Consider the following 25,800-nt stretch of genomic DNA (forward strand, 5'->3'; position numbering starts at 1 on the left):
TATCTATTTCCCTCAGTTTCCTTATCTATAAAATGAGCTGGAGATGTAATGGCAAACCATTCCATTATCTTCACCAAATAGGGTCACAAGGAGTCAGATACAACTATAGCAATTAACAGCAACATGTCCTTTACATCGGTGGGATCCAAACTTTAATAGAAAAGGATCCCTGCTCCTGAATACTGAGGAACAGCTAGGTTGTTTAGTGATTAGAACACTGGGATTGTAATCAGGAAGACTTATCTTTATGAGTTCAAATCTGGCCTCAGATACTTATTAAACTGTGTGACCCTGAGCAAAAAAACAAATGAACTGGAGAAGGAAAAGGCAAATTACTCCAGTATTTTTGCCAAGAATATCCCAAATTGGGTCATGAAGAGTTGAACATGAATGAAAAACTACTGAGCAAGTATAGTTATCCCTTCCACATTAGGGGTGAGGGTGCCCCCACAATCTGAAAAAATCTACCTAAAATATTTTGTCCTTCCCTTCATACCAGAGAAGTCTGAATTATTATGGTATTAAAGATAAAATATATTTATATTACACGATTCTCTCTACATATATTTTATGTATTTTTGAGTTTCAAACCTTTTTTGTATCTTTTACTGGCCGCTGCATATAGTAAGCAGCTTCTGCAAAAGTCCCCCAAAATTTCCTTTTGATTCCTTATTATCAACCTGTGATATATCAGTCTTGGTATGGAAGGGATAAATGGATACTGATCACTAAGCTGGTTCTTGTTGCTGTTTTGCTTCCTTCTTGAAGGGTGGCTAAGAAATCAGAGAAGTGATGCCATAACATACAAGTGAATTGGATGGAAGTGATGAGGGCTGTGCTTAAATTCTCTAAATTGATTATTTTGTGTGGTTCGATTGATATTATAAAAATCCAAATGGCCCTTGGCAGAAAAAAGGTTCCTTGCCCCTGTGGCCAACAATTCCTCTTTTTGCTCTTCCCTCTCTCCCTTATGAGCCTGCAGATTAAAAACCTCTGCTCTAGACTATAATTCTGTATTTCCTGGAAAAGATACCAACACTAGCTTTTGGTCTGTTCTGGGCAAACCCAATGAAGAATTCTCAATTCCTTGACCATACACTTTGAGTTCATAGGGTTATCATTCTAAACCTTGAAAGCTATTTCATTTTACAGATAGGAAGCCCAGGGAAACTATACTTGCATCTGCAATGGCCATTGTATTTAGACTGAGGTCACTTGCCTGTAATTAATAGATAAAAGGCACCAAATTCTCTGACTCCAGAACCCACTTAGTAAGGATCCACATTTTTCCTCTGCCTAATTAATATTTGGCCATCATTTTTGGCTGTTAATTTATTTTGGCACCTACCTTAACAGATTATGATGGTAAAGGTTTCTGACCTTGAATCAAAAGACCTTCGGCCTCTAAGAGCTGCAGAAGTAGGGGATACATAGTCATTGCTCAAAGGGAATAGTCTCATTTACCTTTTCTAATGAGTTAGTAAAATGTAGTCACTCTTTCTTCTTCCCTGTGGAAAATAAAATCACTCTCATGGAAATCAACCTTAGAAGATAATATCTTTTTTTATTAATTTAGACAGTGTTGTAGGGAATGATCAAATGAGATAACTAACCCCTGACCCTCCTTTAATCTCTACTTTGATGTAGCTGTTGGAATTGCTTCACAACTGGATAAAGGGGAGCTGTTTCTGTGAGGTATTACTGGAATAAGTGTGTAATCAGCAATTAAGCAGTTCCCATAGAATCCCCAGCAGAGGAATTTCTTTTCTAATTTAAGAGAAAGGGGCGGGGTGAGTGGGTGCAAAATCATGGAGAGGACAGGAGAATAAGAGAGGCGAAGAATGAGGGAATAGAGGAAAAGAGGGGGGTAAATAAGAAAGGGGAGAAAATAAGAAAGGGGAAGGAATAAGGGGGAATTAGTGGAAAGAGAATAAGTGGGGGAAGAAATAACCTGGGAGAATAAGAGAAAAAGGGATGGGAATAAGAAAGGGAAGTAGAGAATAAGGGGGATGAATAAGAAGAGAATGGGAGAAAAGAGAGAAGTAAAAAGAGAGAGGATAGGAGGATAAGAGGAAAGAGGGAAAGAGAATAAGAATGAGTATTTACATAGAAAGGCTTTTCTTTTACTGAGAAAAATAGAGAGAAGGTTCCTGAAGTTTCGAGTCTGTGATGGCTGTATCCCTCTTCTCACACATAATTCCACATGGTTATTAAAGCCTTGGGGATATGCCAGGGTTGTAGCTTCAGATCATTCAGAGACAAAGGTTCCCCTGAGCTGGAAACTGGAATTCCTTTTTTCCAGACACGTGACAATTCACCCTTAGGTGTTTTTAGACATGCGTGGCTCTGTGTGTGGTTGGCTAATCTGGACTTGGCATTTTATAGAGTATGAGGTAAAGTTTTCCATTAAATGACAGTGTGTGTGTGTTTTCTCTTTTCTCTTCAGATGAAATCATGCACCAAGATATCACTCCCCTCTATGCCGCCGATATTGAAGATCAACTGAAAAAGCAGTTTGCTTACCTGTCTGGTAAGTGGAAAATCCACATTGGAGATCTGGTGGCCAAATGGGAGATGGGAGGGAGGAAGGGGAAGCCTGTTAAGAGTGTGAGTTCCTCAAAAGCCTTTCTGGTTATCCCTAGAGCTTAACACACTGCCTACCCCATAGAAGATACTTATTATTGCTTATTGACTATTAATTATATTTGTCACATCGAGAACTTGCGCTATTGGTTTTTCCAATTCTGACAACCCGATTTATGAGCATTCAGACCCAGTGCTTCATCAATTCCCAATCAATCTCTATAACTAGAATTTGTAACAGTGAAAAATGTACTCAAACATCATTTCTGAAACTCAAGAAAGGAAGAGATCGAGAAACTTAATTTTGTTCTGATTAAGTTCTGTTATACAGACTGGGTAAGAGATGCGAACTCTATTTTGTCTGATTCTGTGTCAAGATGGTAGGAAAAGTTTTGTCCAGTGATTGGTGGTAGTGGGAACAAAACATAATGCACATCACAAAACATGCTGTCCAAGTAGAGGATAATTGGAAAGAAATAGGCATTTGTGTAGTGTTTAATACACACCAACACATTTGATCTTCAGAACAACCTTGTGCGGTAATTTGTTGTCTCCATTTTAGAATTAAGAAATTTGAGACAAATGGAGGTTATTGACTTATCATATAGCTAGTAAGGGTTAGATTTGAACTTAGATGTTCCTGATGCCAGCCCCAGAGCTCTATCTACTGAGTCATCTAGCTGTCCTGAAAAAGAAGGGAAGAGGGACATGCTGTTAAAGTCATTGTCCAATTGGATTTTTCAGTTCTATCTTAACTCAGCTTATGAATGTTGTCCCCATAACTCCTTAGTTCCTATAATGCCTCTGAGCCTTTCTGGCAGTGGCGCTCATATTTATCTGAGCAGAGTCGATAGGATCTCATCTTATTCTCATAAGAAACATGGAAAGAAAATTCTATTAAGTTAATCAACATGCATTAAGTACATAGTGCCAGGCACTATGCTGAGCAGTGATAGTATGAAGTGAGACAAAAGACAGTTCCTGCTGCCAAGAAGCTCAGATTCTAACAGGTGAGACTGAAAAACATTGTGCAGAAACAACATGTAGACATATATTGGAGGTCATCAGCATAAGGATGGTACTAGTGATGTCTAAAGAGTTAGACATAATTTCTGGGTAATTCATCATGTTATTAATTATGGCTAGTGAATAATTAATAAAAGGACGGTCATTTGGCCTCCTCTCATAAATCAAATGCCACTCATGGGGACCTCTTGATGTTTATATGCTCTTGGAAGATGTATGTTCCTAACAGGTGACAATCAACTTTAATTAAAAATCAATGAGAAAGTGAATATGATAATCCAATGTGGTCTTATTCTAATGAGGGATTGGGGAACATGACTTTTAATATATCACTCTTATTCCTAAATCACCACCCCCAGTCCTGAGCAATCTAGACATAAGGTCTATAGCTCCTTTCCCCACCCAAGCGTCAGTTAAACACTGTGAGCTTCCCCAGTTATGTGGTGTCTGAACAAGACTTAGGAGAATGTTAAATCCAATCTTATTATTAGTCCTATTCTTTAGAGTCTGATTTTAACCTGATAGAGAATGTAGAACTAGGAAGGGAAAAAATCTCAAATCTCCCCAATATTAATAATTGATTATTTAAAAATCATTTCTCTCAATGGTAAGTCTTCTGGTAGAAGGGAACACTTTATATTTTACTTTAAAGAAGCCAAAAGTTAGAGAAAGAATAGAATTCTAAACATGGGAAACGGCCAATGAAAATGTCTTGATTTGGAAGATGGAGCATCTTGTTTTAGGAACTGCTGAGGAACCATTGTCACTGGATTGTGCAGATGACAGAGAGTATGGAGAAGAGGTAGGTATATGAAGATTGAAAAGCTAGGAAGAGCCTAGATTGTAAAGGGCTTTAAAAGCTAAAGAATTTTGTATTTGAACTTCAGAATGAAAGAGAGCCTCTAGAGTTGACTGAATAAAGAGATGACATAATTAGCTCTGGCTCATGGTTAGTCTGAGCCTTAGAGAGACTAATGTGACTGCTGAGTAGAGAATGAGGAGAATTGTGGTAGCATAGTCAACCAATAGATTATTGCAGTGGTCCAGAGGTGATGGCTTAAACTTTTTTTTTAATGTATTATTATTTATATCTTTTTATTTACAAAACATACGCATGGGTAATTTTTTCAACATTGATCCTTGCAAAACCTTCTGTTCCAAATTTTCGCCTCTTTCCCCCCACCCTCTCCCCTAGATAACTGGTAGTCTAATACATGTTAAATATGTTAAATTATATGTTAAATCCAATATATGTATACCTATTTATACAGTTCTCTTGCTGCACAAGAAAAATCCGATATAGAAAGAAAAAAAAAACCTGAGAAGGCAAACAAAGGCAAACAAACAATAACAGAGTAAAAATGCTATGTTGTAGTCTATACTCAGTTTCCATAGTCCTTTCTCTGGGTGTAGATGGCTCTCTTCATTACTGAACAATTAGAACTGGTTTGAATCATCTCATTGTTAAAGAGAACCACGTCCATCAGAATTGATATATAATCTTGTTGCTGGTATAATCTCCTGATTCTGCTCATTTCACTTAGCATCAGTTCATGTAAGCCTCTCCAGGCCTCTCTGAAATCATCCTGTTGGTTGTTTCTTACAGAACAATAATATTCCATAACATTCATGTACCATAATTTATTCAACCATTCTCCAACTAACATGGGCATCCTCTCAGTTTCCAGTTTTTAGCCACTATAAAAAGGTTGCCACAAACATTTTTGCACATGTGGGTCCTTTTCCCTCCTTTAAGATCTCTTTGGGATATCCGCCCAGTAGGGTATGCACAATTTGATAATTTTTTGAGTATAGTTCCAAATTGCTCTCCAGGAGAGTTGGATCCATTCACGACTCCACCAACAATGTCCAAGTTTTCCCACATCCCCTCCAACATTCATCATTAGCTTTTTCTGTCATCTTAGCCAATCTGAGAGGTGTATAGTGATATTTCAGAGTTGTCTTACTTTGCATTTTTCTGATGAATAGTGGTTTGGAGCACTTTTTCATATGATTAGAAATAGTTTCAATTTCTTCATCTGAAAATTGTCTGTTCATATCCTTTGACTATTTATCAATTGGAGAATGGCTTCATTTCTTAAAAATTTGAGTCAATTATATAATTTGGAAATGAGGCTTTTATCAGAACCTTTGAATATAAAAATGTTTTCCCAGTTTATTGCTTTCCTTCTGATCTTGTCTGTATTAGCTTTGTTTGTACAAAAACTTCTTAACTTAATATAATCAAAATTATCTATTTTGTGACCAATAATGATCTCTAATCCTTCTTTGGTCACAAATTCCTTCTTCCTCTACTGGCATGAGGTATGTTCTTCTAATTTATTTATAATATCATTCTTTTTTAATTTTTAAAAAATTTATAACTTTTTATTGACAGAACATATGCATGGGTAATTTTTTACAACATTATCCCTTGCACTCACTTCTATTTGGACTTTTCCCTTCCCTCCTTCCACCCCCTCCCCTAGATGGCAGGCAGTCTTATACAATATATGTGTGCAAAACTGTAGAGTTCTCTTGTTGTACAAGAATTGGATTCAGAAGGTAAAAATAACCTGGGAAGAAAAACAAAAATGCAAGTAGTCCACATTCATTTCCCAGTGTTCCTTCTCTGGGTGTAGTTGCATAATATCATTCTTTATGTCTAGATCATGAACCCATTTTGACCTTAGCTTGGTATATGCTATTAAGTGTGGGTCAGGGCCTCGTTTCTGCCAGACTAGTTTCCAATTTTCCCAGCAGTTTTTGTCAAATAGTTAATTCTTATCCCCAAAGCTGGGGTCTTTGGGTTTGTATAACACTAGATTGCTATAGTTACTGACTATTTTGTCTTGTGAACTTAACCTATTCCACTGATCAACTAGACTATTTCTTAGTCAGTACCAAATGTTTTTGATGACCACTGCTTTATAATATAGTTTTAGATCTGGTACAGTTGGAGTAGATTAGATATTGGGGATGAGAGAAACTATTGAGTCTAGGAAGAAACCTAGGTTTTGAACCTGAATAACTGGGGGGGGGGAGAGGTAGTCATACTTTCAACTCTAAATGGGAAATTAGGAAGAGGGAAGGGACTGAGGGGAAAATAACAAGTTCCACATTGAGGTTAAGATGTTTTTGGAATGTCTACTTTGAGATGTCCAATAAACAGATGGAAATGCAAAATTGGAGGTTAGGAGAAAGATTAGGGTTGGATATTTTATAGATAAGGAAACTGAGGCAGACAGAGATTAAGGAACTTGCCCAGGATCACATAGCTAACAAGTTTCTGAAAGGAGATTTGACCTTAAGTCTTCCTAGCTCTAGTTCCAGTGTTCTTTCAATTTTGATATCTGACTGAAATTTTTCAGATTATATGCCAAGAGGAGGTTATGTCTCAAAAGTTCAAGGATGTCTCCATTGTCCATGCTACTTAGAGGAAGAGACTTCAATGGTCATATAATCCAATATCTCTGCCATTTTAAAGATGCCATTTGAAAATGAGGCTCTGAGATGTGAAGTAATCTAAGTAAGATGACACAGGTAGGGCTGTGATTTAAAACTAAATTAAAAACTAAAAGAGAGAGACAGAGACAGAGAAGGATTATACAACCATAGATAGATATTCTTAGATCCCATTGTCCTTTTTACTTTTTCCCTACTAGAGATGGCTGATACCTCTTGAACTGGAACTTTATCCACCTTTCCACCTCCTCTTCCTCCCTCCTTTCCATCCCACTAACTAGATATTAGATTCATGTAACTAGTAGAAACCTGCAGTCTCCATTGTTACACAGTTGCTCCTGTTTATATCATGTTATGATCTCTTGTTTCCCAGCCTCTGGGAAAATGTTCATGCAATGAGGTTTTAAACGCCCTTCATTAGCAGAATACAACAAGAATAACTTCTCTAACAGCTCTGATAGCTGATTGTTATGAATTGCTCTTTTATCTTAACTGATCCATCTGCCAAGAGTAAATCAGAAAAATATCCCTTTTTGTCACTGATAGACGATTGAGGGCTAAGATGTAATTGTTTCAGCGGCTTGTGCTTCTGCCTCTTTTTTGTCACCCTCACTGCTTCTATTTTTCTTTGGCAACACGAGTCCTTCCTCCTCTCCCCAGCTGAATGATAGAAGTCAATCTTACTCCCTTATTCTCATCTGTGAGGCACTAGAACCAAATTTTTACCCTCAATTAGAATGCATTGGGGCCCACATCCCTACCCTTCTCTCTATAGTTAGAACTCTCCTAAGACTTCACTGTTCTTGCCTGGGATCTACAATTATTCATACTACTTTTAGGTGATTTTTGTTGTTTTTCAGGCATTTCAATTGTATATGACTTCTTGACCCCACTTAGAGTTTTCTTAGCTACTAGAATGATTTGCCATTTCCTTCTCCAGCTCATTTTACAGATGAGGAAACTGAGGCAAATAGGATTAAGTGACATAACTAGTATCTGAGGTCAGATTTGAATCTAGGAAGATGAGTCTTTCTGACTCCTGACTAGTGTTCTAATCACTGAGCAATCTAGTTGCTATGTAGGTAAAAACTTAGAACTAAATCTTAGAGCACCCATGTGTGGATCCTTGAAGTCCAGAGGGACCTGAGCATAAAGAAGCAATTCAAATCACAAACTGTAATAAATATATTAGAAGAGAATGCAAAAGAAAAAATAAGACAAAATATAAAGCAAAAAATTAGACCCTGTCAGGAATAAGTTTGTCTAGAGGTGAGAACACCTTAATTAATATTCAGATGCTTGAAAGGGGAGCAATTAACTAATTTTTATCTATCAGTGATAAAATAATAGAAAATGAGTGAGTATATAAACCACATGGATCAGTGATAAGTTACCATAGTGGATAAAGGTTTTACTCAGAGTTAGGAGGGCCTAAGTTTAAGTGTTACCTGTGACACATTCTGTCAAGGTGATCCTGTCCAAGTCACATCTGTTTCAGGGCCCAAGGAGTTCTGTAAGACTCTTTGTAAAACAATTGCCAATCTGCTTTTTTCCTTTTCTGTTTTCTTTAGTTTTGCTAACTGTAAAATGGGAGTAATAATAGTACCTATCTCCCATTGAGATAATCATTGAATCATTGAGATAATCAAGTGAGATAATTGTAAATGTCTATTATTATTATTGTTGTTGTTGTTAGAGATGCAAGGCACGATGACATTTCACCAATCTTCAGCATAGTAACTATTTATAAGAGTCAGTTTGTTAAAACTCTGGTCGAACTATGCAATCACATTTTATTAGGTTACATCTAATTTCTGGGCAGATGCCATCAAGCCCCCTAGTGTTTTCTGTACAGATGGCTTATTAAAAGTGAACTTGCTACCTTGTATGAATGAATTCAAAAGCATTAATTAAGTACTTACTGTGTATCAAACACTGATATCTTTTCTCTGGAAAAAAAAAGTGTATTGTGCGCACACACACACGCACACACACACAAAACCACTTTCCTTACAATGGCTTCTTTTATTTTCCCACTTGGAAATGAAGGGCTTTTCCAATTTAGTTCCACATCTGTTTGATCTGAGATAGACATTTTTTCCTAAACTTCTAATTAGATATATTTTCAAATCAGTCTTTAGGTCATCACCCTATGAATATTTTTGAGCATCTGCTTTTTGTTACTCTGACAATTCCTGTTTCAAAGTGATTGAGCCATAGATACCCCACTCCTTTCTTGATTTCAGCCCACTATTAAATAGAACCATGTACAATAAATTCTCTTTGATGTGAGTCTCTAAAATGTTTTAGAAAACAATGTCTTGTTTAAGACCATTACTTTCACAGATTGAACTGGTAAGACGAATCTATGCTATTGATGGTTAAATTCTGCAGTTATTATTACCTTAATTTAGTTTTTTGCAACAGGTATTTATTAAACATTTACTTGACTGAGTTCCAGGGGCTCTGAGGAAGTTTCAAAAATAAATTTGAAAATCTGTTTAAAAAAAGGTTCCCAAATAATTATAATGCAAAGTGTTTAAGGTACAATTAAGAGTAAGAACAGGTAAAGACTGACTACTTTGGGATCTGAGAATCGATCAACCAATAAGCCACCTATTATTTGCCATGCAGTCTTTCTAAAAGTGGAATGTCAAGTATCAGTAGGATTTCATTAGGCTCTAATGGATGAGTTAAGCAGGGGGAAGGAGGAAGGATATTTTGGACATAAAGCTAGTGAGGAGCCTTCTGAGGTAAGAGCAAATAACACATGCTAAGGAACAGTGAGAGATAAGCCCGTAAATGAGATGGGAGCCATAGTATGATGAGTTTTGATAACTATGTTAAGAAATCTCAATTAGGAATTAATGAAGATTTTTGAGCAGTGGAGATAGATGATCTGAACTATACATTACAAATATTATTACCTAACAAAAGTGTGTGGCTTCCCCGTCTTGCTAACCAATTCCAGCCCACTTGTTGATTAGGTAGTCATAAAAATTTAAGATTAAGATTAAGAAATTAAGATTTAGGAACAGGTAGTTTAAAAAGTGGAACTAAAGTTTCTTTTAATTGTAGTTACAGATCTCTGTAAATACCATGGCCCTATTTTTAATTAATTGATTAATATTTTTATTTTTCTTGCGATTTTCACTTAGACATTTACTTTGTTTATGTGATTTTAAAACTATATTTTTGTTCTCTCCAATGTATGTATGCCTTCTTCCTTTTTATAAAGTATGTGGCCTAAAATTGCTTGTTCTTTTAATATTTCATTTGTCATTTGTCATTTCCATAGAGATCTGTCAGGTTCTATAGTATAGACCTGGTAATACTCTATTAAATGTACTTGTCTAATTTTTTAACTCCCCCAGGGTGTTGCATCCATCTGGTTAATTCATCTCCAAGATTTGTTTCTGGATATCACAGACAAGATGTAGTACAAATTACTTTGTCCACAGAAATGAAATATAATTCCTTAAGTTCCTCTGCTTTGGAGCATTTTTCTGTGGTCTAAATCATGATAGTATAATGATTTCATTATACAATGAGAATCGTTGTCTTGCTAAGAGAAAAGAATCTAGCATGGTGGTGACTCTATGAAGGTGGTGACTGCCTTATTGAAATGTGATTTCCAATCTCTATACACAATGACTGGAACCTCTGTGTGAAACAAGACAGTGACTTACAATGGGATTTTATTATGTTTATGCAATATGCCACCAAAAAATAATGAAACTTTAAAAACTCATACTCTAAGTCATGCATGTCCTAATGAACACTTATCCCTTCAAATGGCTTACCTTAGGTAGCTATAAGTTTATTTCAATGGTATAGCCTCTGACTAAACCAAACATTTGAAAAATTCATATTTTTTAAATGCCTTCAGACAAACATAGTGACCAACAAGGATCCTAGACCACCAAGTTCTTAGAAAACCGATAAACATGCAACCCATATTCTGTGTGAGGTGATAAACTTGGGTGCTGATTGAATTGTAGATTTTTTTGACATGGCCAATCTGTTACTATGGAAATTTGTTAAAAGGTTTTTTCCCTTCTTTTTGTTTCTTTACTTTTTTTTTTCCCAAAGCAGGGAGAGACGTGAGAGGAAAGGAAAATAATTTTTTTTGTTTTGTTTTGTTTTGTTCAGCTAGGTTGTAAGTTTTACAAAACGGTCTCATCACTTGATATTCAATTTTTTTTTTACTTTGATGATAATAGTGATATTTAAAAGCACTTTCATATTTGTAAAGTACTTTACATTTGAACATCACAACAACCCTCTGAGGTAGGTGCTCCAACTATCACTACTCCCATTTTTCAGAAGAAAACATTTAGGCTCTGGGCAGTGTCTCACATTGTTTCAGAGATAAGATTTGAACTTGGCTTTTTGCTTGCAAAATATTGTGTTCTAATTTCCTCTTTCTCCCCCCCTCCCACCCCTTCCCCTAGATGGCAAGTAATCTAATGTATGTTAAACATTATAAAAATATGTGTTAAATCCAATATAGCAAGCTTAGCTTTCTATCAACTTTGTATGCCACTTCACCTTATTGACTAGACTTTGCTCCAATTGACCTTTGCCTATTTTCTAAACATGAAATCCACCTTCAAAGGATAGAGATTTTGAGGGGAGGGGGGAAGAAAAAGATATACACCTAGAACAGTTAGGTGCTGCAGAATACAGTGTACTCATATATAAAATAAGGATAAAAATAACACCTATCCCCCAGAATTGCTGTGATAATAGAATTATATATTTGTAAAATGATTTTTAATCATAAAGCATTATATAAATACTAGTTGTTATCTTAAAAAAAAAAAACAGTAACCCAGGTCCTCTGACTGAAAACCGAGCATTCATTCTACTGCCTAACAGGGTTCAAATCTATGGGAGACTATTTCCAAGTCTTCTTATATCAGAGGTTCTTGACCTTTTGTTTATTGTTGTCTCTATTGGAAGACTAGATTCCTCAGAAGATTTTTAAATGCATAGAGTAAAATATGATTGCAAAGGATACTGATGATATTGAAATAAAAATGAAATTTTTTCCTCCTCAAATTAAGCAAAGTTAGCCACAAATTCCTTGGTGAATGAACCCCCCAAGCTGAAAATCCTGGTTCTCAATGCTTAATGAATTTTCTGGGCTACCATGAGAGGTGATGAGTTCCCCATCTGAGTTTTAGAAAGGTATAATTTCTCCCAATATTACACAGTAATTTGTAAGAGCAATTATTTGAATGTTTAAGTTGGAATAAGTTTATTTATTCTCTTTATGGACATACCCCTTGAGGTATAAGAAATAAAAAAACTAATTAAAAAGTAGCTGTAGTATGGTAGGAAGAAATGAGTGTGGAGTCAGTGACATTGGTGAATTTAAATTTCACTAGAGATATGGCCTTAGGGAGATTGGAGTGTCTCTCTCTTCCTTGTATATAAAATATAGGTAATAATATTAAAACCACTTACCTTAAACATATCATGAAAGAATTGTTGGGAGATTTGTATGTAAACTGTAAAGGGCTATACATATGTTGAATATAATTATCATTCCTTAAAAAATAAAATTTTATTTCCCCAGTTCTATGTAATTTTTAATATTTATTTTTAACAAATTTAAGTTCAAAATTTTTCTCTTCCTCCCTTATCTCCTCCCTTCCTGAGAAGTAAGACAACTTATGTAGATTATATATGTTCAGTCATACAAAACATAACACCATGTTAGTCATATTGTAAAAGAAAATAAGAGATCTAAGGGAGGGGCTGGGAACCCACATACACAAAATGTGGAAAGTGAAAAATAATATGTTTAAGTCTGCATACAGATCCCATCAATTCTTTCTCTGAAGATGGATAGCATTTTTCATCATAAATTCTTTGGAATTGCCTTGGATCATTGTATTGCTTTGAAAATAGCTAAGTCATTCACAGTTGATCACACAATATTTCTGTTACTATGCACGTATTCTTTTGCTCCTGCTCACTTCACTTTGCATTGGTTCACACAAATCTTTCCAGGTTTTTTCTGAATTCTGCCTGCACCTCATTTTATAGCATAGTAATATTCTATCACCATCATATGCCACAACTTCAGCCATTGACCAGTTGATGGTCATTCTTTCAACTTCCAATTCTTTGTCACCACAAAAATAGCTGCAATAAATATTTTTGTACCAATAGGTCCTTTCCTCTTTTTTTTTTGGGGGGGGGGAAATCTTTTTGGAATACATACCTAATAGTGTTAAGTAGTTATCATTGCTATGGGCTTTTCTAAGTCTCTTTAAAACTTATGGAACTTGGGAGACTTGTTGGAAGATGTTAATGTGAACTACAGAAGACTATACAAATGTTGTATGTAATTTTTATCCTTATAACCAAAGGACCTCTTTTTTTTTTCCCTAAGGCAGTTGGGATTAAGTGACTTGCCCAGGGTCACACAACTAGGAAGTGTTAGTGTCTGAGATCAAATTTGAACTCGGGTCCTCCAGACTTCAGGGCTGGTGCACCACCTAGCTACCCTAAATGGCCTCTTCTAAATCTGTCTAAAATTTACCCTATTCACCAGCTTCTCTGGTTATCCAAACTGTGCGAGTGATGCTTCTAAGAGGACTAAAATGATTTTTATAGAAGGAACGATTTGAACATCTAATGAAAACACAGTATTTTTGTTGATAGTGGAATGTGTTGGTTGGTTGGAAAACTCCTTGTAGTTATAAGAATGAAAACTAAAGCTTTCTGTCTTAGGCATAGAAATTTATGTTGGAGTTTAAGGAAAAGATGGAGCAGAACCTTTGTTTGCATTTTTTTTAAAAGCATCGCATATATTCTCAACAGATGAGTTATATACTCTCCCATACATGTCCCATTCAAGTCATTGGAGCTTGTTCGACATTCTCTGAAATTATTTGCCTTACACTAAGGATGATAAAAACTTTGGCAATATTATCTCAGAATTATTCAAAAGGTTTTTATTTTTTAGCATTGCTTGGCATTAACTTTACTGTAAACTGCTTCACCCCTACCACACATTATATAATTCTACAAAAAAAAAATCTATGAAGTATTTGCTTTATTTTGTCATGCCAATGAGGCTGTTTAAAGAGAGCCCTAGGCTTTTGAAATGACTCTTCACCTAAAAAATGTGTTGTAGTGGAAAATGTATTCGATTCTGGAGGTCAAGGATACAACTTCAGTGCCCATTTTTTCTGCTTTACTATCTGTTTATCCTGGGGCAAATCACTTAAGGTTTCTGAGCCATATTGTTTTCATTTACAAAATAAGGCAATTTCTAACATTTCTTTCAGCTTTTCAATCCCTCTGTTTTTGAATTTGGCACATTTAAGTTAACAAAACAAGTTAGACAAAGAGAACTTCTGACATAAAGTCCAAAATATACTAGTTATGGAAATGTCATTGGGAGGGTGATCTTATGACTTTATCAGTGAACATGATTAAAATTATTAGACATGAATCTTGGTTTAAAAGTGTGTTGAGCATCATCCATGCAAAGCAAAAGCATTACCACTGACTCTTTGGTAAGAAGACCAAGGAAACTTGACAATTGATTTGCTGAGACTGAGAAAGACAATTATAGGAGGATCTGTCTTTCTGTGATTTTTAATAGGAAGTTGACAAATGGGCCTGTATTCTTGTATTTCCTTTTAGCCTTTAGAAAATAGACCAGCATGAAGAGCAGGCTTAGTTCCTTCTGGAAGGTAACCTTTCTCATTCTTGAGCAGCCTTTGGGTAGAGACACATTGGAGATGTATGTGCTTGCAAAGCAGCCTGTGAAGTAGGAGAGAGATTGAGAAAGTGAATTTAACTTTGTCATGAAATGATAGCAGTTGGGTAGTGAAAGATTTCCTGAAGAAGCATATGGCAGAAGTAGACATGTACACGTCCACTTCTCTCAAGAAGGGAAAGATTTGAGAGTTCCTAAGTTTTATTTGGATACCAGTCTTCTAAAAGTAGGTTTTTCTTTAACCAGATGCTTCTTGGAGAAAAATGAGACTTGCCAAGGTGATCCCTGAAGCCACATTATAGAAGAGCTGTGGAATAGACTTGGCCTTTCCCCCTTTTCACAAGTAAAACAGACAACATAGTTGCAAAGATATTGGAATTGTTTGATCAATCCCCCTAGATATTCTTATATTCTGGCAAGATTTTGCTATAGTATGGTATTAAGTCTTGGAAGGATTGTAAGACTACGTGAAAAGATATAACCAGAATTTCAGAATTTTCGAAGGTTACCCAAACAGCAACCCTATGTTCACTTCCCTTCTGGAGAAATTGATGGGTTCTTCCAAAGTTTCTTAAACTGTGAATTGTTACCCTATTGAGATCACATAATTGGATATGGGGGTTACAAAGTTATTATTTATTATCAGCATAATTTTGATTTATATGCTTATTTTACACTTCTATATACCCAAAGTCACATAAAAATTTCTTAGATGAAAAGGGGTCATGAGTGGAAAAGTTTAAGAAGCCCTGAGCTATTTAATGTTATACATTTTTTCTACCTGTGTATCTGTGGCCTTTTACGTTTTCTATGGAATGAAATATGTATAATGTACTTTAAGTACGTTATAAGATTTTTCTGGGGTGAATCTAAGTGGAGGCAGAGAAACAAAGTCCTCTTGGAATCAGCTCCTGGAGGTAGACACAATTCATATGAGTCCAGAACCCTAGGAGGCCCTAAGCAACAAGTTATACCAAAAACATATATAACTCTGTAATAAGCAATTGGTTGCTTATTAAAGCTTTTTTGTTTGTTTGTTTTACTATCCAGAGACAAGGTTACTTGAGAGAGAGAAAAGGCCAGGATATATGATCTATCAGAAACACTCTAGCTTTGTAAATAATATTGCAGGATGAAATCGATGACCATGAAATACCCCAAAAAGCAGAATCCTGCTATGGCCTCCCTAGACAGTGCATTTCTTCTGAGTTCATTTGTTTTTCCCTGTTGAAATAATCAACCAAGAGCACCTTAAACCACTGTTTGTGGCTAAAAAATGTTCAAATGAAATATTACTTAGATTTTGTACAGGTAAAAGTGAACAAGGGTTCCAAAGAATCAGAGAATTAGGAATTATAAATGAAGAACTAGTCAATGCACTTAAATTCTAGACGATTCCAATATTCAGTCTAAAACCTGATACATAGTAAATGTTTATTAAATGGCAGACTAAATGAGAATATTTATCTTTTCTCTTCCAATTAGTTAGGAATAGATGTAATGATTAGACGCCAAAATGTTACCAGTTACAAATTGGAGAATAATTCAGCATATAATAATAAATAATGGAAATCATAGTAAGAATGATTGCATTAATAGTATATTTTATGATTTTAGCATATAATAAAACATCTTCTTAAAGGTAATAATGGAATTTCTACAGCTGAGAAGAAAAATCTGGAAGCCTGTGTGAGGTAGTCATCATTCTCTACAATTAAATACCCAATTCTCTCTTTTATATTGTCTCTATTCCCACAGATTAAGGAACCTTATTTAATATAATTAATTATAACTAATAATTAATAATTTTAAGGAACATTACAGTTATCTCTTTTATAGTGTAACTTTACCCAAAGTGGTTTTGATATATTGCAAAATATGTATTATGTAAATAAGAATTTAAATGAACGACATATAAAGGCTAAAAAGTGACACCAAAAAATTTAGAAAATCAGAAATGCACAAAATATATATATAGTATTATATAATATCAACATATTTTATCTTTTAATGCCATTATAATTCAGGCTTCTTTTCTGGTATGAGTGGAGGACCAAAGATTTTACTTAGATTTTCCATATCATGGCGGTACAGAACTCCTCACCCCTGTGATGTAGAAGGGATAAGTATAATGTATCTATCTACAGGATTTGAATCAACTTCTAAGGCCCCTTCCAACTTCAATATTCTGTGATCCCTTAAATGAATTGAAAAATCTTATGTTTCTTTTCTTGTCTTGTTTCTTGAAGTCTCCTTGGCTTAAGGATTTGCCTTATGCAGAATTTTTTATATTTTTCTAACTTTCATATGACCTTGGATGCTAAGGAACCAGGTTATTTGGTTGTTGAGCCAAGATGTCTGAAACTATACATAATATAAAATCAATCAAGTTGACCAAAAATTCTGCATACATAAGAGGATCCTTTCTTATTGTGATTCATTACTTGGCAGAGTATACAGTGGGAGAATACAATAGTTTCATGATGTCCCATTTTTTCATACTGACATGAGGTTATTATTAATTCAAGTTTTTATATACAGTGATTAATTATTCCACATCCAGCAAATAGTTTTCTTTCATGAAAATGAATAATGAGAGAATTGTTTCCATATTTAAGCAATGTGTGGTGGGTTTCTCTTAAGGTATTAATAGTTTGTGGATATAAAAGGCAAGATGGGAATCTTGTTTTCTCTATGTTTTTTTTTAGTTTATAAAAATGTGGTTTCTAGACAGCTGTATTAGGAAAAATTAAGTCTACTAATAGTAGCAAGTAATATTTATAATTAAGATCTCTACAAAGTGTACTTTTAGTAAAAATTGGACTTTTAATACATTTTAATATAATTTTATTATAGCATTTTTATGTTGTATTGTAACTTATAAATTTGACAGTTTAGGTTTTTCCAACCACTGGTCTATAGACAGATACATAGGCAAATTTGTAGGGGGGAAAGCACACAGGAAAATTTGAAAAAAGTCCATGGTTTTATATATGTTTGACTTTAAAATTTCCTTAATTTTCTTTCTATAATTATACAATCTCATATCTACTTCCATATAATTTGTCTCATTTCTGTTTCATTGCAAGAATGGGAAACTTTTTTGAAAAATTTTCCTTTTTACTGTATGTTTTAACTAAAGGGATTTTTGCTGTACTGACATATCCTTACTTCATTTTGGATTGTCATAGATTAGTCAAAATTTCCCAAGGAGTTATAATCTTCAGTTCTTGAAATGATTAATTCTCAGCCACCACTATTTTAATGTCAGTGAGGGAACTAAGAGACCAGTGACAGTCATTCTATTATTATTATGTATTAATGATCTTCAAACTTTGGGACTGTATTCCTTTAACAACAATAATAAGAATTTTAAAAAATTCCTTAACCTCCATGTTTGTATATTGTTATAAATTACATCCATCCATTTGTTAATAGGCTCATAGTTCTACATATTTTAAAACTTAGAAATAGACATTTTTAAAAGGATGAGATTAAGATGAAACAATATTTGATCCTAGAATCAATAGGGAGCCATTCAATTTTTTGAATAGTAGAGTATCATAGTTAGACCTTTGCTATTAAAAATCATTTTGGTAACTGTTGGTAGATGGATTGTGGAAAGAAGAGACTTGTAGGAGGGAAATCAATTGGAAAGGCTCTTTATGTAGTCTAGATAAAATGAAATATGAAGTCTATATTAATGGAGTGATTATGTGAGTAGATAAGAGGGAAGAGATGGTAGAGATGGGAAAGTACAAACAACTCATTGGATATGCAAGATGAAAGAAAAAAAGAAGAGTTGAAAATAACAGAAGACAACACGAAGTTGTGAAACTAGGAAACTGGAAGGATAGTATTATATTTGATATTAATTAGGGAAGTCCAAAAGAGAAAGTTTTACGGAAAAGAAAATGAAATCTGTTGCAAGCATCATTATCTATTCATCCTCTGTAATTGACTATTCCAGTCAAAATAAAAAGGCAGTAGATAGGGCATTTACCCATCTCCTTTACTCTTCAGAGGAGGCTAACAACTGGGTAAACCAAAGGAGCGAGAGGATTTGGTTTGAAATTTTTTCAGTTATATCTTACAGCTTTTGCCATGAGGGTCTTCTAGCAATTAGGCTATAATTATATGAAGTAACCAATTCCTGGCTCATGAGGGAAATTTGGAGCTTTCAAAAGAAGGAGAGGGTAGTATGGAACATTGGGGGATTAGAGTAGGTGTGATTACATTGGATACAAACCCCATGCCTGGATATCATAAGGAACGTATTTAGGCTAAATCATCTTTCTGTTCTCATTCAATATGTGTTCCCAACTTTCAAGGTTTTTTGCTGGTTCCTTTTATTTTCTATCTCTATATCTTAGAAATCATGTAGGCCAATGAAATTCCATAAGCATTTATGGTAGGTGCTGAAGATAGAAAAAACAGGCATCCCCTGCTGTCAAGGAGTTTATACTCTACTGGGTGAATAAAACATAAAGAGCATAGATTTGGAGATAGAAGTTACCTTAGACATCACCAAGTCTATTGTCTTCATTTTACCCATGAGGAAATGAAATCTGAAGAGAAATGACTTGATTAAAATCTCATAGAGAGTGAGTGAAAAACTGGATTTAAACCTGTTTTTTTTAAGATCCAGTTCTGGGCCCTTTCCAATCTACCACATGGTACCCAAATAAATCCATAAATGATCTTTGTAAGACAAAAGTCATGAATAACCAGGGAGTTCAAGAAAGTTGCCTTTTAGCATATATATATATATATATATATATATATATATATATTACATATATTATATTATATATTACAGTTTTAATTCCAAGTGGTTAAAAATAAGTGGTTGTCATTCTGGAGAGCCATCTGGAATTATGCCCCAAAATTTATCAAACTGTGCAAACCCTTTGATCCAGCAATGTTACTACTGGGCTTATATCCCAAAGAGAGCTTAAAGAAGGGAAAGGGACCTACATGTGCCAAAATGTTTATGGCAGCTCTTTTGTAGTGGCTAGAAACTGGAAAATGAATAGATGCCCATCAATTGGAGAATGGCTAAATAAATTGTGGTATATGAATATTATGGAATATTATTGTTCTGTAAAAAATGACCAGCAGGATGAATACAGAGAGGATTAGCGAGACTTACATGAACTTATGCTAAGTGAAATGAGCAGAACCAGGAGACCATTATACACTTCAACAACAATACTGTATGAGGATGTATTGTGATGGAAGTGAATATCCTCGACAAAGAGAAGATCTAATTCAGTTCCAATTGATCAATGATGGACAGAATCAGTTACACCTAGAGAAGAAACACTGGGAAATGAATGTGAACTACTTACATTTTTGTTTTTCTTCCCAAGTTATTTTTACCTTCTGAATCCAATTCTTCTTGTACAACAAGAGAACTGTACGGTTCTGCACACATATATTGTATCTAGGATATACTGTGACATATTCAACATATATAGGACTGCTTGCCGTCTAGGGGAGGGAGTGAAGGGAGGGAAGGGAAAAGTCAGAACAGAAGTGAGTGCAAGGGATAATGTTGTAAAAAATTACACATGCATATGTTCTGTCAATAAAGAGTTATAATAAAAAAATAAAAATAATAAAATAACAAATAAAATTAAAATTAAAAAATTAAAAAAAAACAAGTGGTTATTCCAAGTAGTTAAAAACAAGTGGTTGTTCTAAGTGAGTCCCTGAGATCAGCTTATTTACTGACCATTTGCCTTTCTTATAAAAGAATAAGGAAAAAAATTACTCTCCTTCCTCAATCTGATTTCAGCTTTTTTTTTTTACTTGTTTGAATTCTGGATGAACTAGAATTTGCAATTTGTTTTGTTGTCTTTGGATCCTGATGAAAAGACTGAGAATGTACTCAAGACTAACAAGGAGGATTAAAGATCTATGCTTTTACCCTTCGAAAGCCTGGTGTCTCGAAATAGAAAAGGCAGCTATTTTTAACTGGGCAACCTTATTTAACTCTGTTGCTCAAGAACAGAACAAGGAGGCTACTGCTGTGTTCTCAGTCATTTGTCAGGCAAACTGCCTTTCCTAAATATGACTTTAAAATATATCTTTGGTTTTTCTCTTCCTCAACATGACTGTTTGTAAAAGTCAGAGAGATGGGAAAGGGAATGCAAAATTAGTACACTCTACCAAAGTAGAAGATAAAACACAAAAATTCTCCCTCCTCAATTCCTCTGGGGTCAGTGGAAAGAATGACAACTTGACATGATAATGTTTTTGTTGTTTTTCCTGCTCAGGCACTTACATTTAGAGCAAATAATTCAATAAATATCTATTAAAGATTTACAGTACACAAACACAATCCTAAGTAATGGGAATATAACAATGAAAAATGGTAGTTTCCAGCCTCACATAGTTTATTATTTAGTGGGTTGGGAGGCCAAGAAGAAAAACATTTATAGAAATAAGTTGAATAGAAAGGAGAATGTGACTGGGGCAGGGGAGGGATCTTGATAAAATACCACAAAAAAAATGATAAAGGAAGAATCAGCTTCAACTAGAGTGTCATGTTAGATTTCATGGGGCAATTAGTACCTAATCTAATCCTTGAGGGGGAAGACAGAGATGCAGCATAGTGAAATGGAAAGTGATGAATCACAGGACATGGGTTCAAATTCTGGTCCTGCCACACTTTCTCTTGGAATCCTGTCATATTGGAAAGCTTGAATGAATGTGGGTTTGTGAAGGATTTTTTTTTGACAGTGAGGGAGTGGATACCATGTTCAAGACTATTTCTTATTGCAATGAAGTCAAGAAATAATATAGAGTTATCCCTTCCACTAGAGTATGGGGTGCCCCTGCAGAATAGAAAATCCACATAAAATTTTTTGACCCTCTCTTCATACCAGCAAAGAAATGGAGTATATTTATGGTATTAAAAGATAAAATACATCAGTATTATACAATACTATATATATATATATATATATATATATATATATATATATATATATTCATTTCTGAATTTCTAAATTTTTTCTGTGTCATCTGCTGGTCTTTGCATGTTGTCTGCAGCTTCTACAAATCTGCCCCAAATTCTCATTTAATTTTGATGCCAATTGGGGAAAAATTGGAACAAAAGGTTTGTCAATTGCCAATGCTATAAAATTACCCATGCATATAACTTGTAAATAAAAAGCTATTAAAATTTTTTAAAAATTTTGATGCCAATCTACAACATATGGAAACGGTGATGGAGATGGTCAAGATGTGGAAGGAGTAACTGTAATAGCTTTCCTGACATTTCAGCATTTCTATTTTCATATCCAGATAAGAATACAAATAGCCAAGAAGCAGGAAAGAAATGCACCCAAAATGACCCATTATCACTCCCAGTAGATACAAAGAAAGCTCAGTAAAACCTAAGAAAATTCTTTTCCTATTCTGAAGTAAATAGACATCCCTCAAAAAAAAAAATAACCACCAAAAACCCCAATAGCATATATGCTGCCCTTATTTTTTTTTAAAGGATTTGGGTCTTGAGATATATTTTTCTCTACTGTTTCCAATCTGCTTGATTGGAATAGGCTGGTTTTATTTTTTTTAACTGCTTTGTATGACCAATTTAATTTTTTTTTCATTTTTAGGTGGACGGGGGCAAGATGGATGTCCAGTCATCACATTCCCAGATTACCCAGCTTTCAGCGAAATTCCAGAGAAAGAGTTTCAGAATGTCCTGACCTATCTGACCAGCATTCCCAGGTGGGTTTTTATTGCTTAGAATCCAAAATGTCAATGTCTTACAATTAATGGTTTCACCTGCATTATGCAAGGAAAGCCTGAAGATTGAGAGTTGAAGAACTTTGATTCAAATCTTGACTTTTTCATTTAATAGTTGCGTGTAATCTTGGACAGATTTTTGGGTTTCAGTTTTCCCATCTCTAAAATCAGGATATGATGACCTCTCTTCATACTCTTCCAGTACAATGTTTTAAGTTGATTCTTTCCCAAAAATTATCTCATTCAATTTCATGTCACTCTCATCAGATTATCACCACTAGTACTGTTTATTATCCTATTTGCTACTTAAACTAAACCTTGGACAGTTTCAATAAGATGCAATATACAGGGCACTAAAGCCAAGCTATGCCCAAGTTTTCTCAAACTCCTCATAGAATTTTCTTTCGTCTGCCCCCAAATACCTCCAATGCCCTGGTTTTCCATGCTTTTATGCTTTATGTATAGTGTATATTACCTCAGTGATTTAGCTTATTATGATGTGACCTAAGTTGCCCTTCATAAAAACACTTCTCAACCTCCTTCATCCTTCATAAAATGTTGATGAGTGCTTAAATTAAAAGGAGGAATGTGAATACTAAAATTGTAATCCTTTTACATGAGTTGAAAGGCAACTAAAGGTTACTGTAAGTGTCTGATGAGTTTAAGAAGATGGAAATCAAATTTTATATCCAAGAGATTAACAGGACTACTTGTCTCAGTTCAAGTGAATGAGTGATTGAGTCATATACAGCTTTGTTATTCCGAAGGTGAATCCCAGCCCAGAATGTTTTCCTTCAGTCTCTGTCTAAGGACATAGAAGGGCAGGAGAACATGGAGAGCCACCTTCTTTTCCTCAATTCAGAATTTTGTCATAAATACAGCTAATTGTCAAACCAGTTAAACAGGAGATGGCTCACCCACTCTGTGATGCTTTGTGTCACTGACTGCTGAGAGGCAGTAGTCTGTCATACAGTAAACTAAGATATTTGGGGTAAAACTTATTTTTGTCCTGTGGCAAGAAAAACACTGTCTTTTTGTTGGTTTATTTTTATATTTTAGTTTTTTTAAAAAGTAGAATTATTGTGGTTTTTTTCCTTGGGTTGCAAACTAAATAAGGTTAGTCTTTCAGCTTCCTATCCTAAGAAATAACAAAAACAAGTTCTGTCAGTTACTTAAGACAACAAGTTTATTGTGGTCTATAGCATTTTAAGTCCCTTGTGGGTTTCTTGGAGTGCTTATCGGCCAATATGACCTACATTCTAACTTGGGATACACTCTAGCACTCAACAGAAATACATAATATAGTGATTTCAAAAGTTCTTTGAAAGGAAGGGAGAGGTCAAGAAATAAGTAATCAGATTGCAAAATTGGAAAAAGTGTTTACTTTAAACAAGCCTTCATGAATGTAATGGAATTTTAAATATAATTTAGAACAGGGATTCTTATCATTTTTTTCTTGGTATATCAATGACACTTGGTAGTCTGATAAAGCTTTAGGACTCCTTCTCAGATTAATGTTTTTAAATTCATAAAACAAAAGATGTAATTACAAAGAAAGTCAATTATATTGAAATAAGTTATCAAATTATTTTTAAGTTCACATACCTAATTTAAGAATCCTTAATTAAGAAGGAGAGGTATATGACATAGTTAATAGTAGAAGAAATGTTATTCTTTTTATGTGGTATAGTTTAAACAGAGATGTTTAAATAGGGATGAGAAGATAGAATGAATTTAATAGCAAATTTCAAAGTTAATTTGATCTAGAAGCCAATGGGATAACTCTAGAGTAGTAAATTTAACTATTGATAGTGTCAGGTCAACAGTCCAGAAGATCTGAGTTCATATCCAACCTCAGACATTTCCTACCTGTGTAAACTTAGGCAAGCCACTTAACTTCTATTTTCCTCATATATAAAATGGGGGTGATAATAGCACCCATCTACCTTCCGCCTGACACATAGTAAACACTATATGAATGTTGTATTATCTTTTGTTATTATTATTTTATTATTATTATAGTAATGAATTGATAAGGTGACTCTGGCAGTGGTAAGTAGGACTTTTAAAAAATATTTTTTCTTAATTATCTATGAAACAATTTTAATATTCTTTTTAAATTTTGAGTTTAAAATTCTCTCCTTTACTTCTTTTCCCTTCTCTGAGATAGTAAACAATTTAATATAGATTATACATGTACACTCATGCAAAGCATTTACATATTAGTCATGTTTTGAAAGAAAACGCAGGCCAAATTAAAAATCCCACAAAAAAGTGAAAATAATGGTTAATATGGTTTGATCTATATTCAGACTCCACCAACACTTTCTTTGGAGGTGGATATTGTTTTACATCATGAGCCCTTGTGTGAGAGTGTGTATGTGTGTGTGTGTGTATTGAATCATTGTATTGCTGAGAATAACTAAGTCATTCACAATTGATAATCATATAGTATTGCTGTTACTGTGTACAATGTTCACCTGGTTTTGCTCTCTTCATTTTACATCAATTCATATCTTTCCAGGTTTTTCTGTTATTTCTTAGAAGTCACAATTATATTCACTACAGTTATATACTACAATTTGCTAGCCATGCCCTGATTGATTGACATCTTCTTCAATTCTTTGCTACCACAAGAAAGAACTTATAATTTAAAAAAAATAAATAGTTTATTTTTCCTTCTTTTTTTAATCTCTTTGGAATATACACTTAGTATTACCAGATCAAAGGATAGGCACAGTTTTATAAGCCTTTGGGTATAGTTCCAAATTAGGAGCAAGAATATTTTGAAGTGGCCATAAGCCCAGCAAAAAAAAAAAAAAAAAAAAAATTACAGCAATATAACCATGAAGTTACTATAAAGAGCTTGGATGCAAAATTTTATTTATTTATTTTGTTTTAGAAGTGATTAGGTAAATTTAAGTCACCGTACAGAGAAATAATTGACCCTGACAAATAACTGAGCAGACAAGGTTTTAAGAACAATATTTTCTCTCATTCTTTCCTTCTCTCCCTCTCACTCCTTCCCCCTCCCCCTTTCCCCTTTTCCTTCTCTCCCCCCCCCCCCCCCCCTATTTATCCCTTTTCCTCTCTCTTTCTCTTCCTCTCTCCTCTTCTGTATGTGTCTCTATCAGAGTAAGGAGAGATACTATTCCTTTCATTTGGAAAAGTTTTCTAAACCAAGTAGCCTTCTCTGTAATGAAAGCATCTAGCATTAG

At 34.4% G+C, this 25,800-nt stretch overlaps 1 protein-coding gene across 12 annotated transcripts in view; it reads left to right on the forward strand.

Annotated features, from left to right (window-relative positions):
• The window catches only part of MCF2L (MCF.2 cell line derived transforming sequence like), a 247,192-nt gene that overhangs the window by 115,421 nt on the left and 105,971 nt on the right, over nucleotides 1-25,800 (forward strand). For all 12 annotated transcript variants that reach the window (XM_031958738.1, XM_031958746.1, XM_031958747.1 and 9 more), the window contains exons 2-3: nucleotides 2,447-2,530; nucleotides 22,450-22,564. In XM_031958738.1, coding sequence (XP_031814598.1) covers nucleotides 2,447-2,530; nucleotides 22,450-22,564 — 199 coding nt within the window. The remainder of the gene's footprint in view (nucleotides 1-2,446; nucleotides 2,531-22,449; nucleotides 22,565-25,800) is intronic.

Source organism: Sarcophilus harrisii, chromosome 3, assembly GCF_902635505.1.
Source record: "Sarcophilus harrisii chromosome 3, mSarHar1.11, whole genome shotgun sequence".
NCBI lineage: Eukaryota > Metazoa > Chordata > Mammalia > Dasyuromorphia > Dasyuridae > Sarcophilus > Sarcophilus harrisii.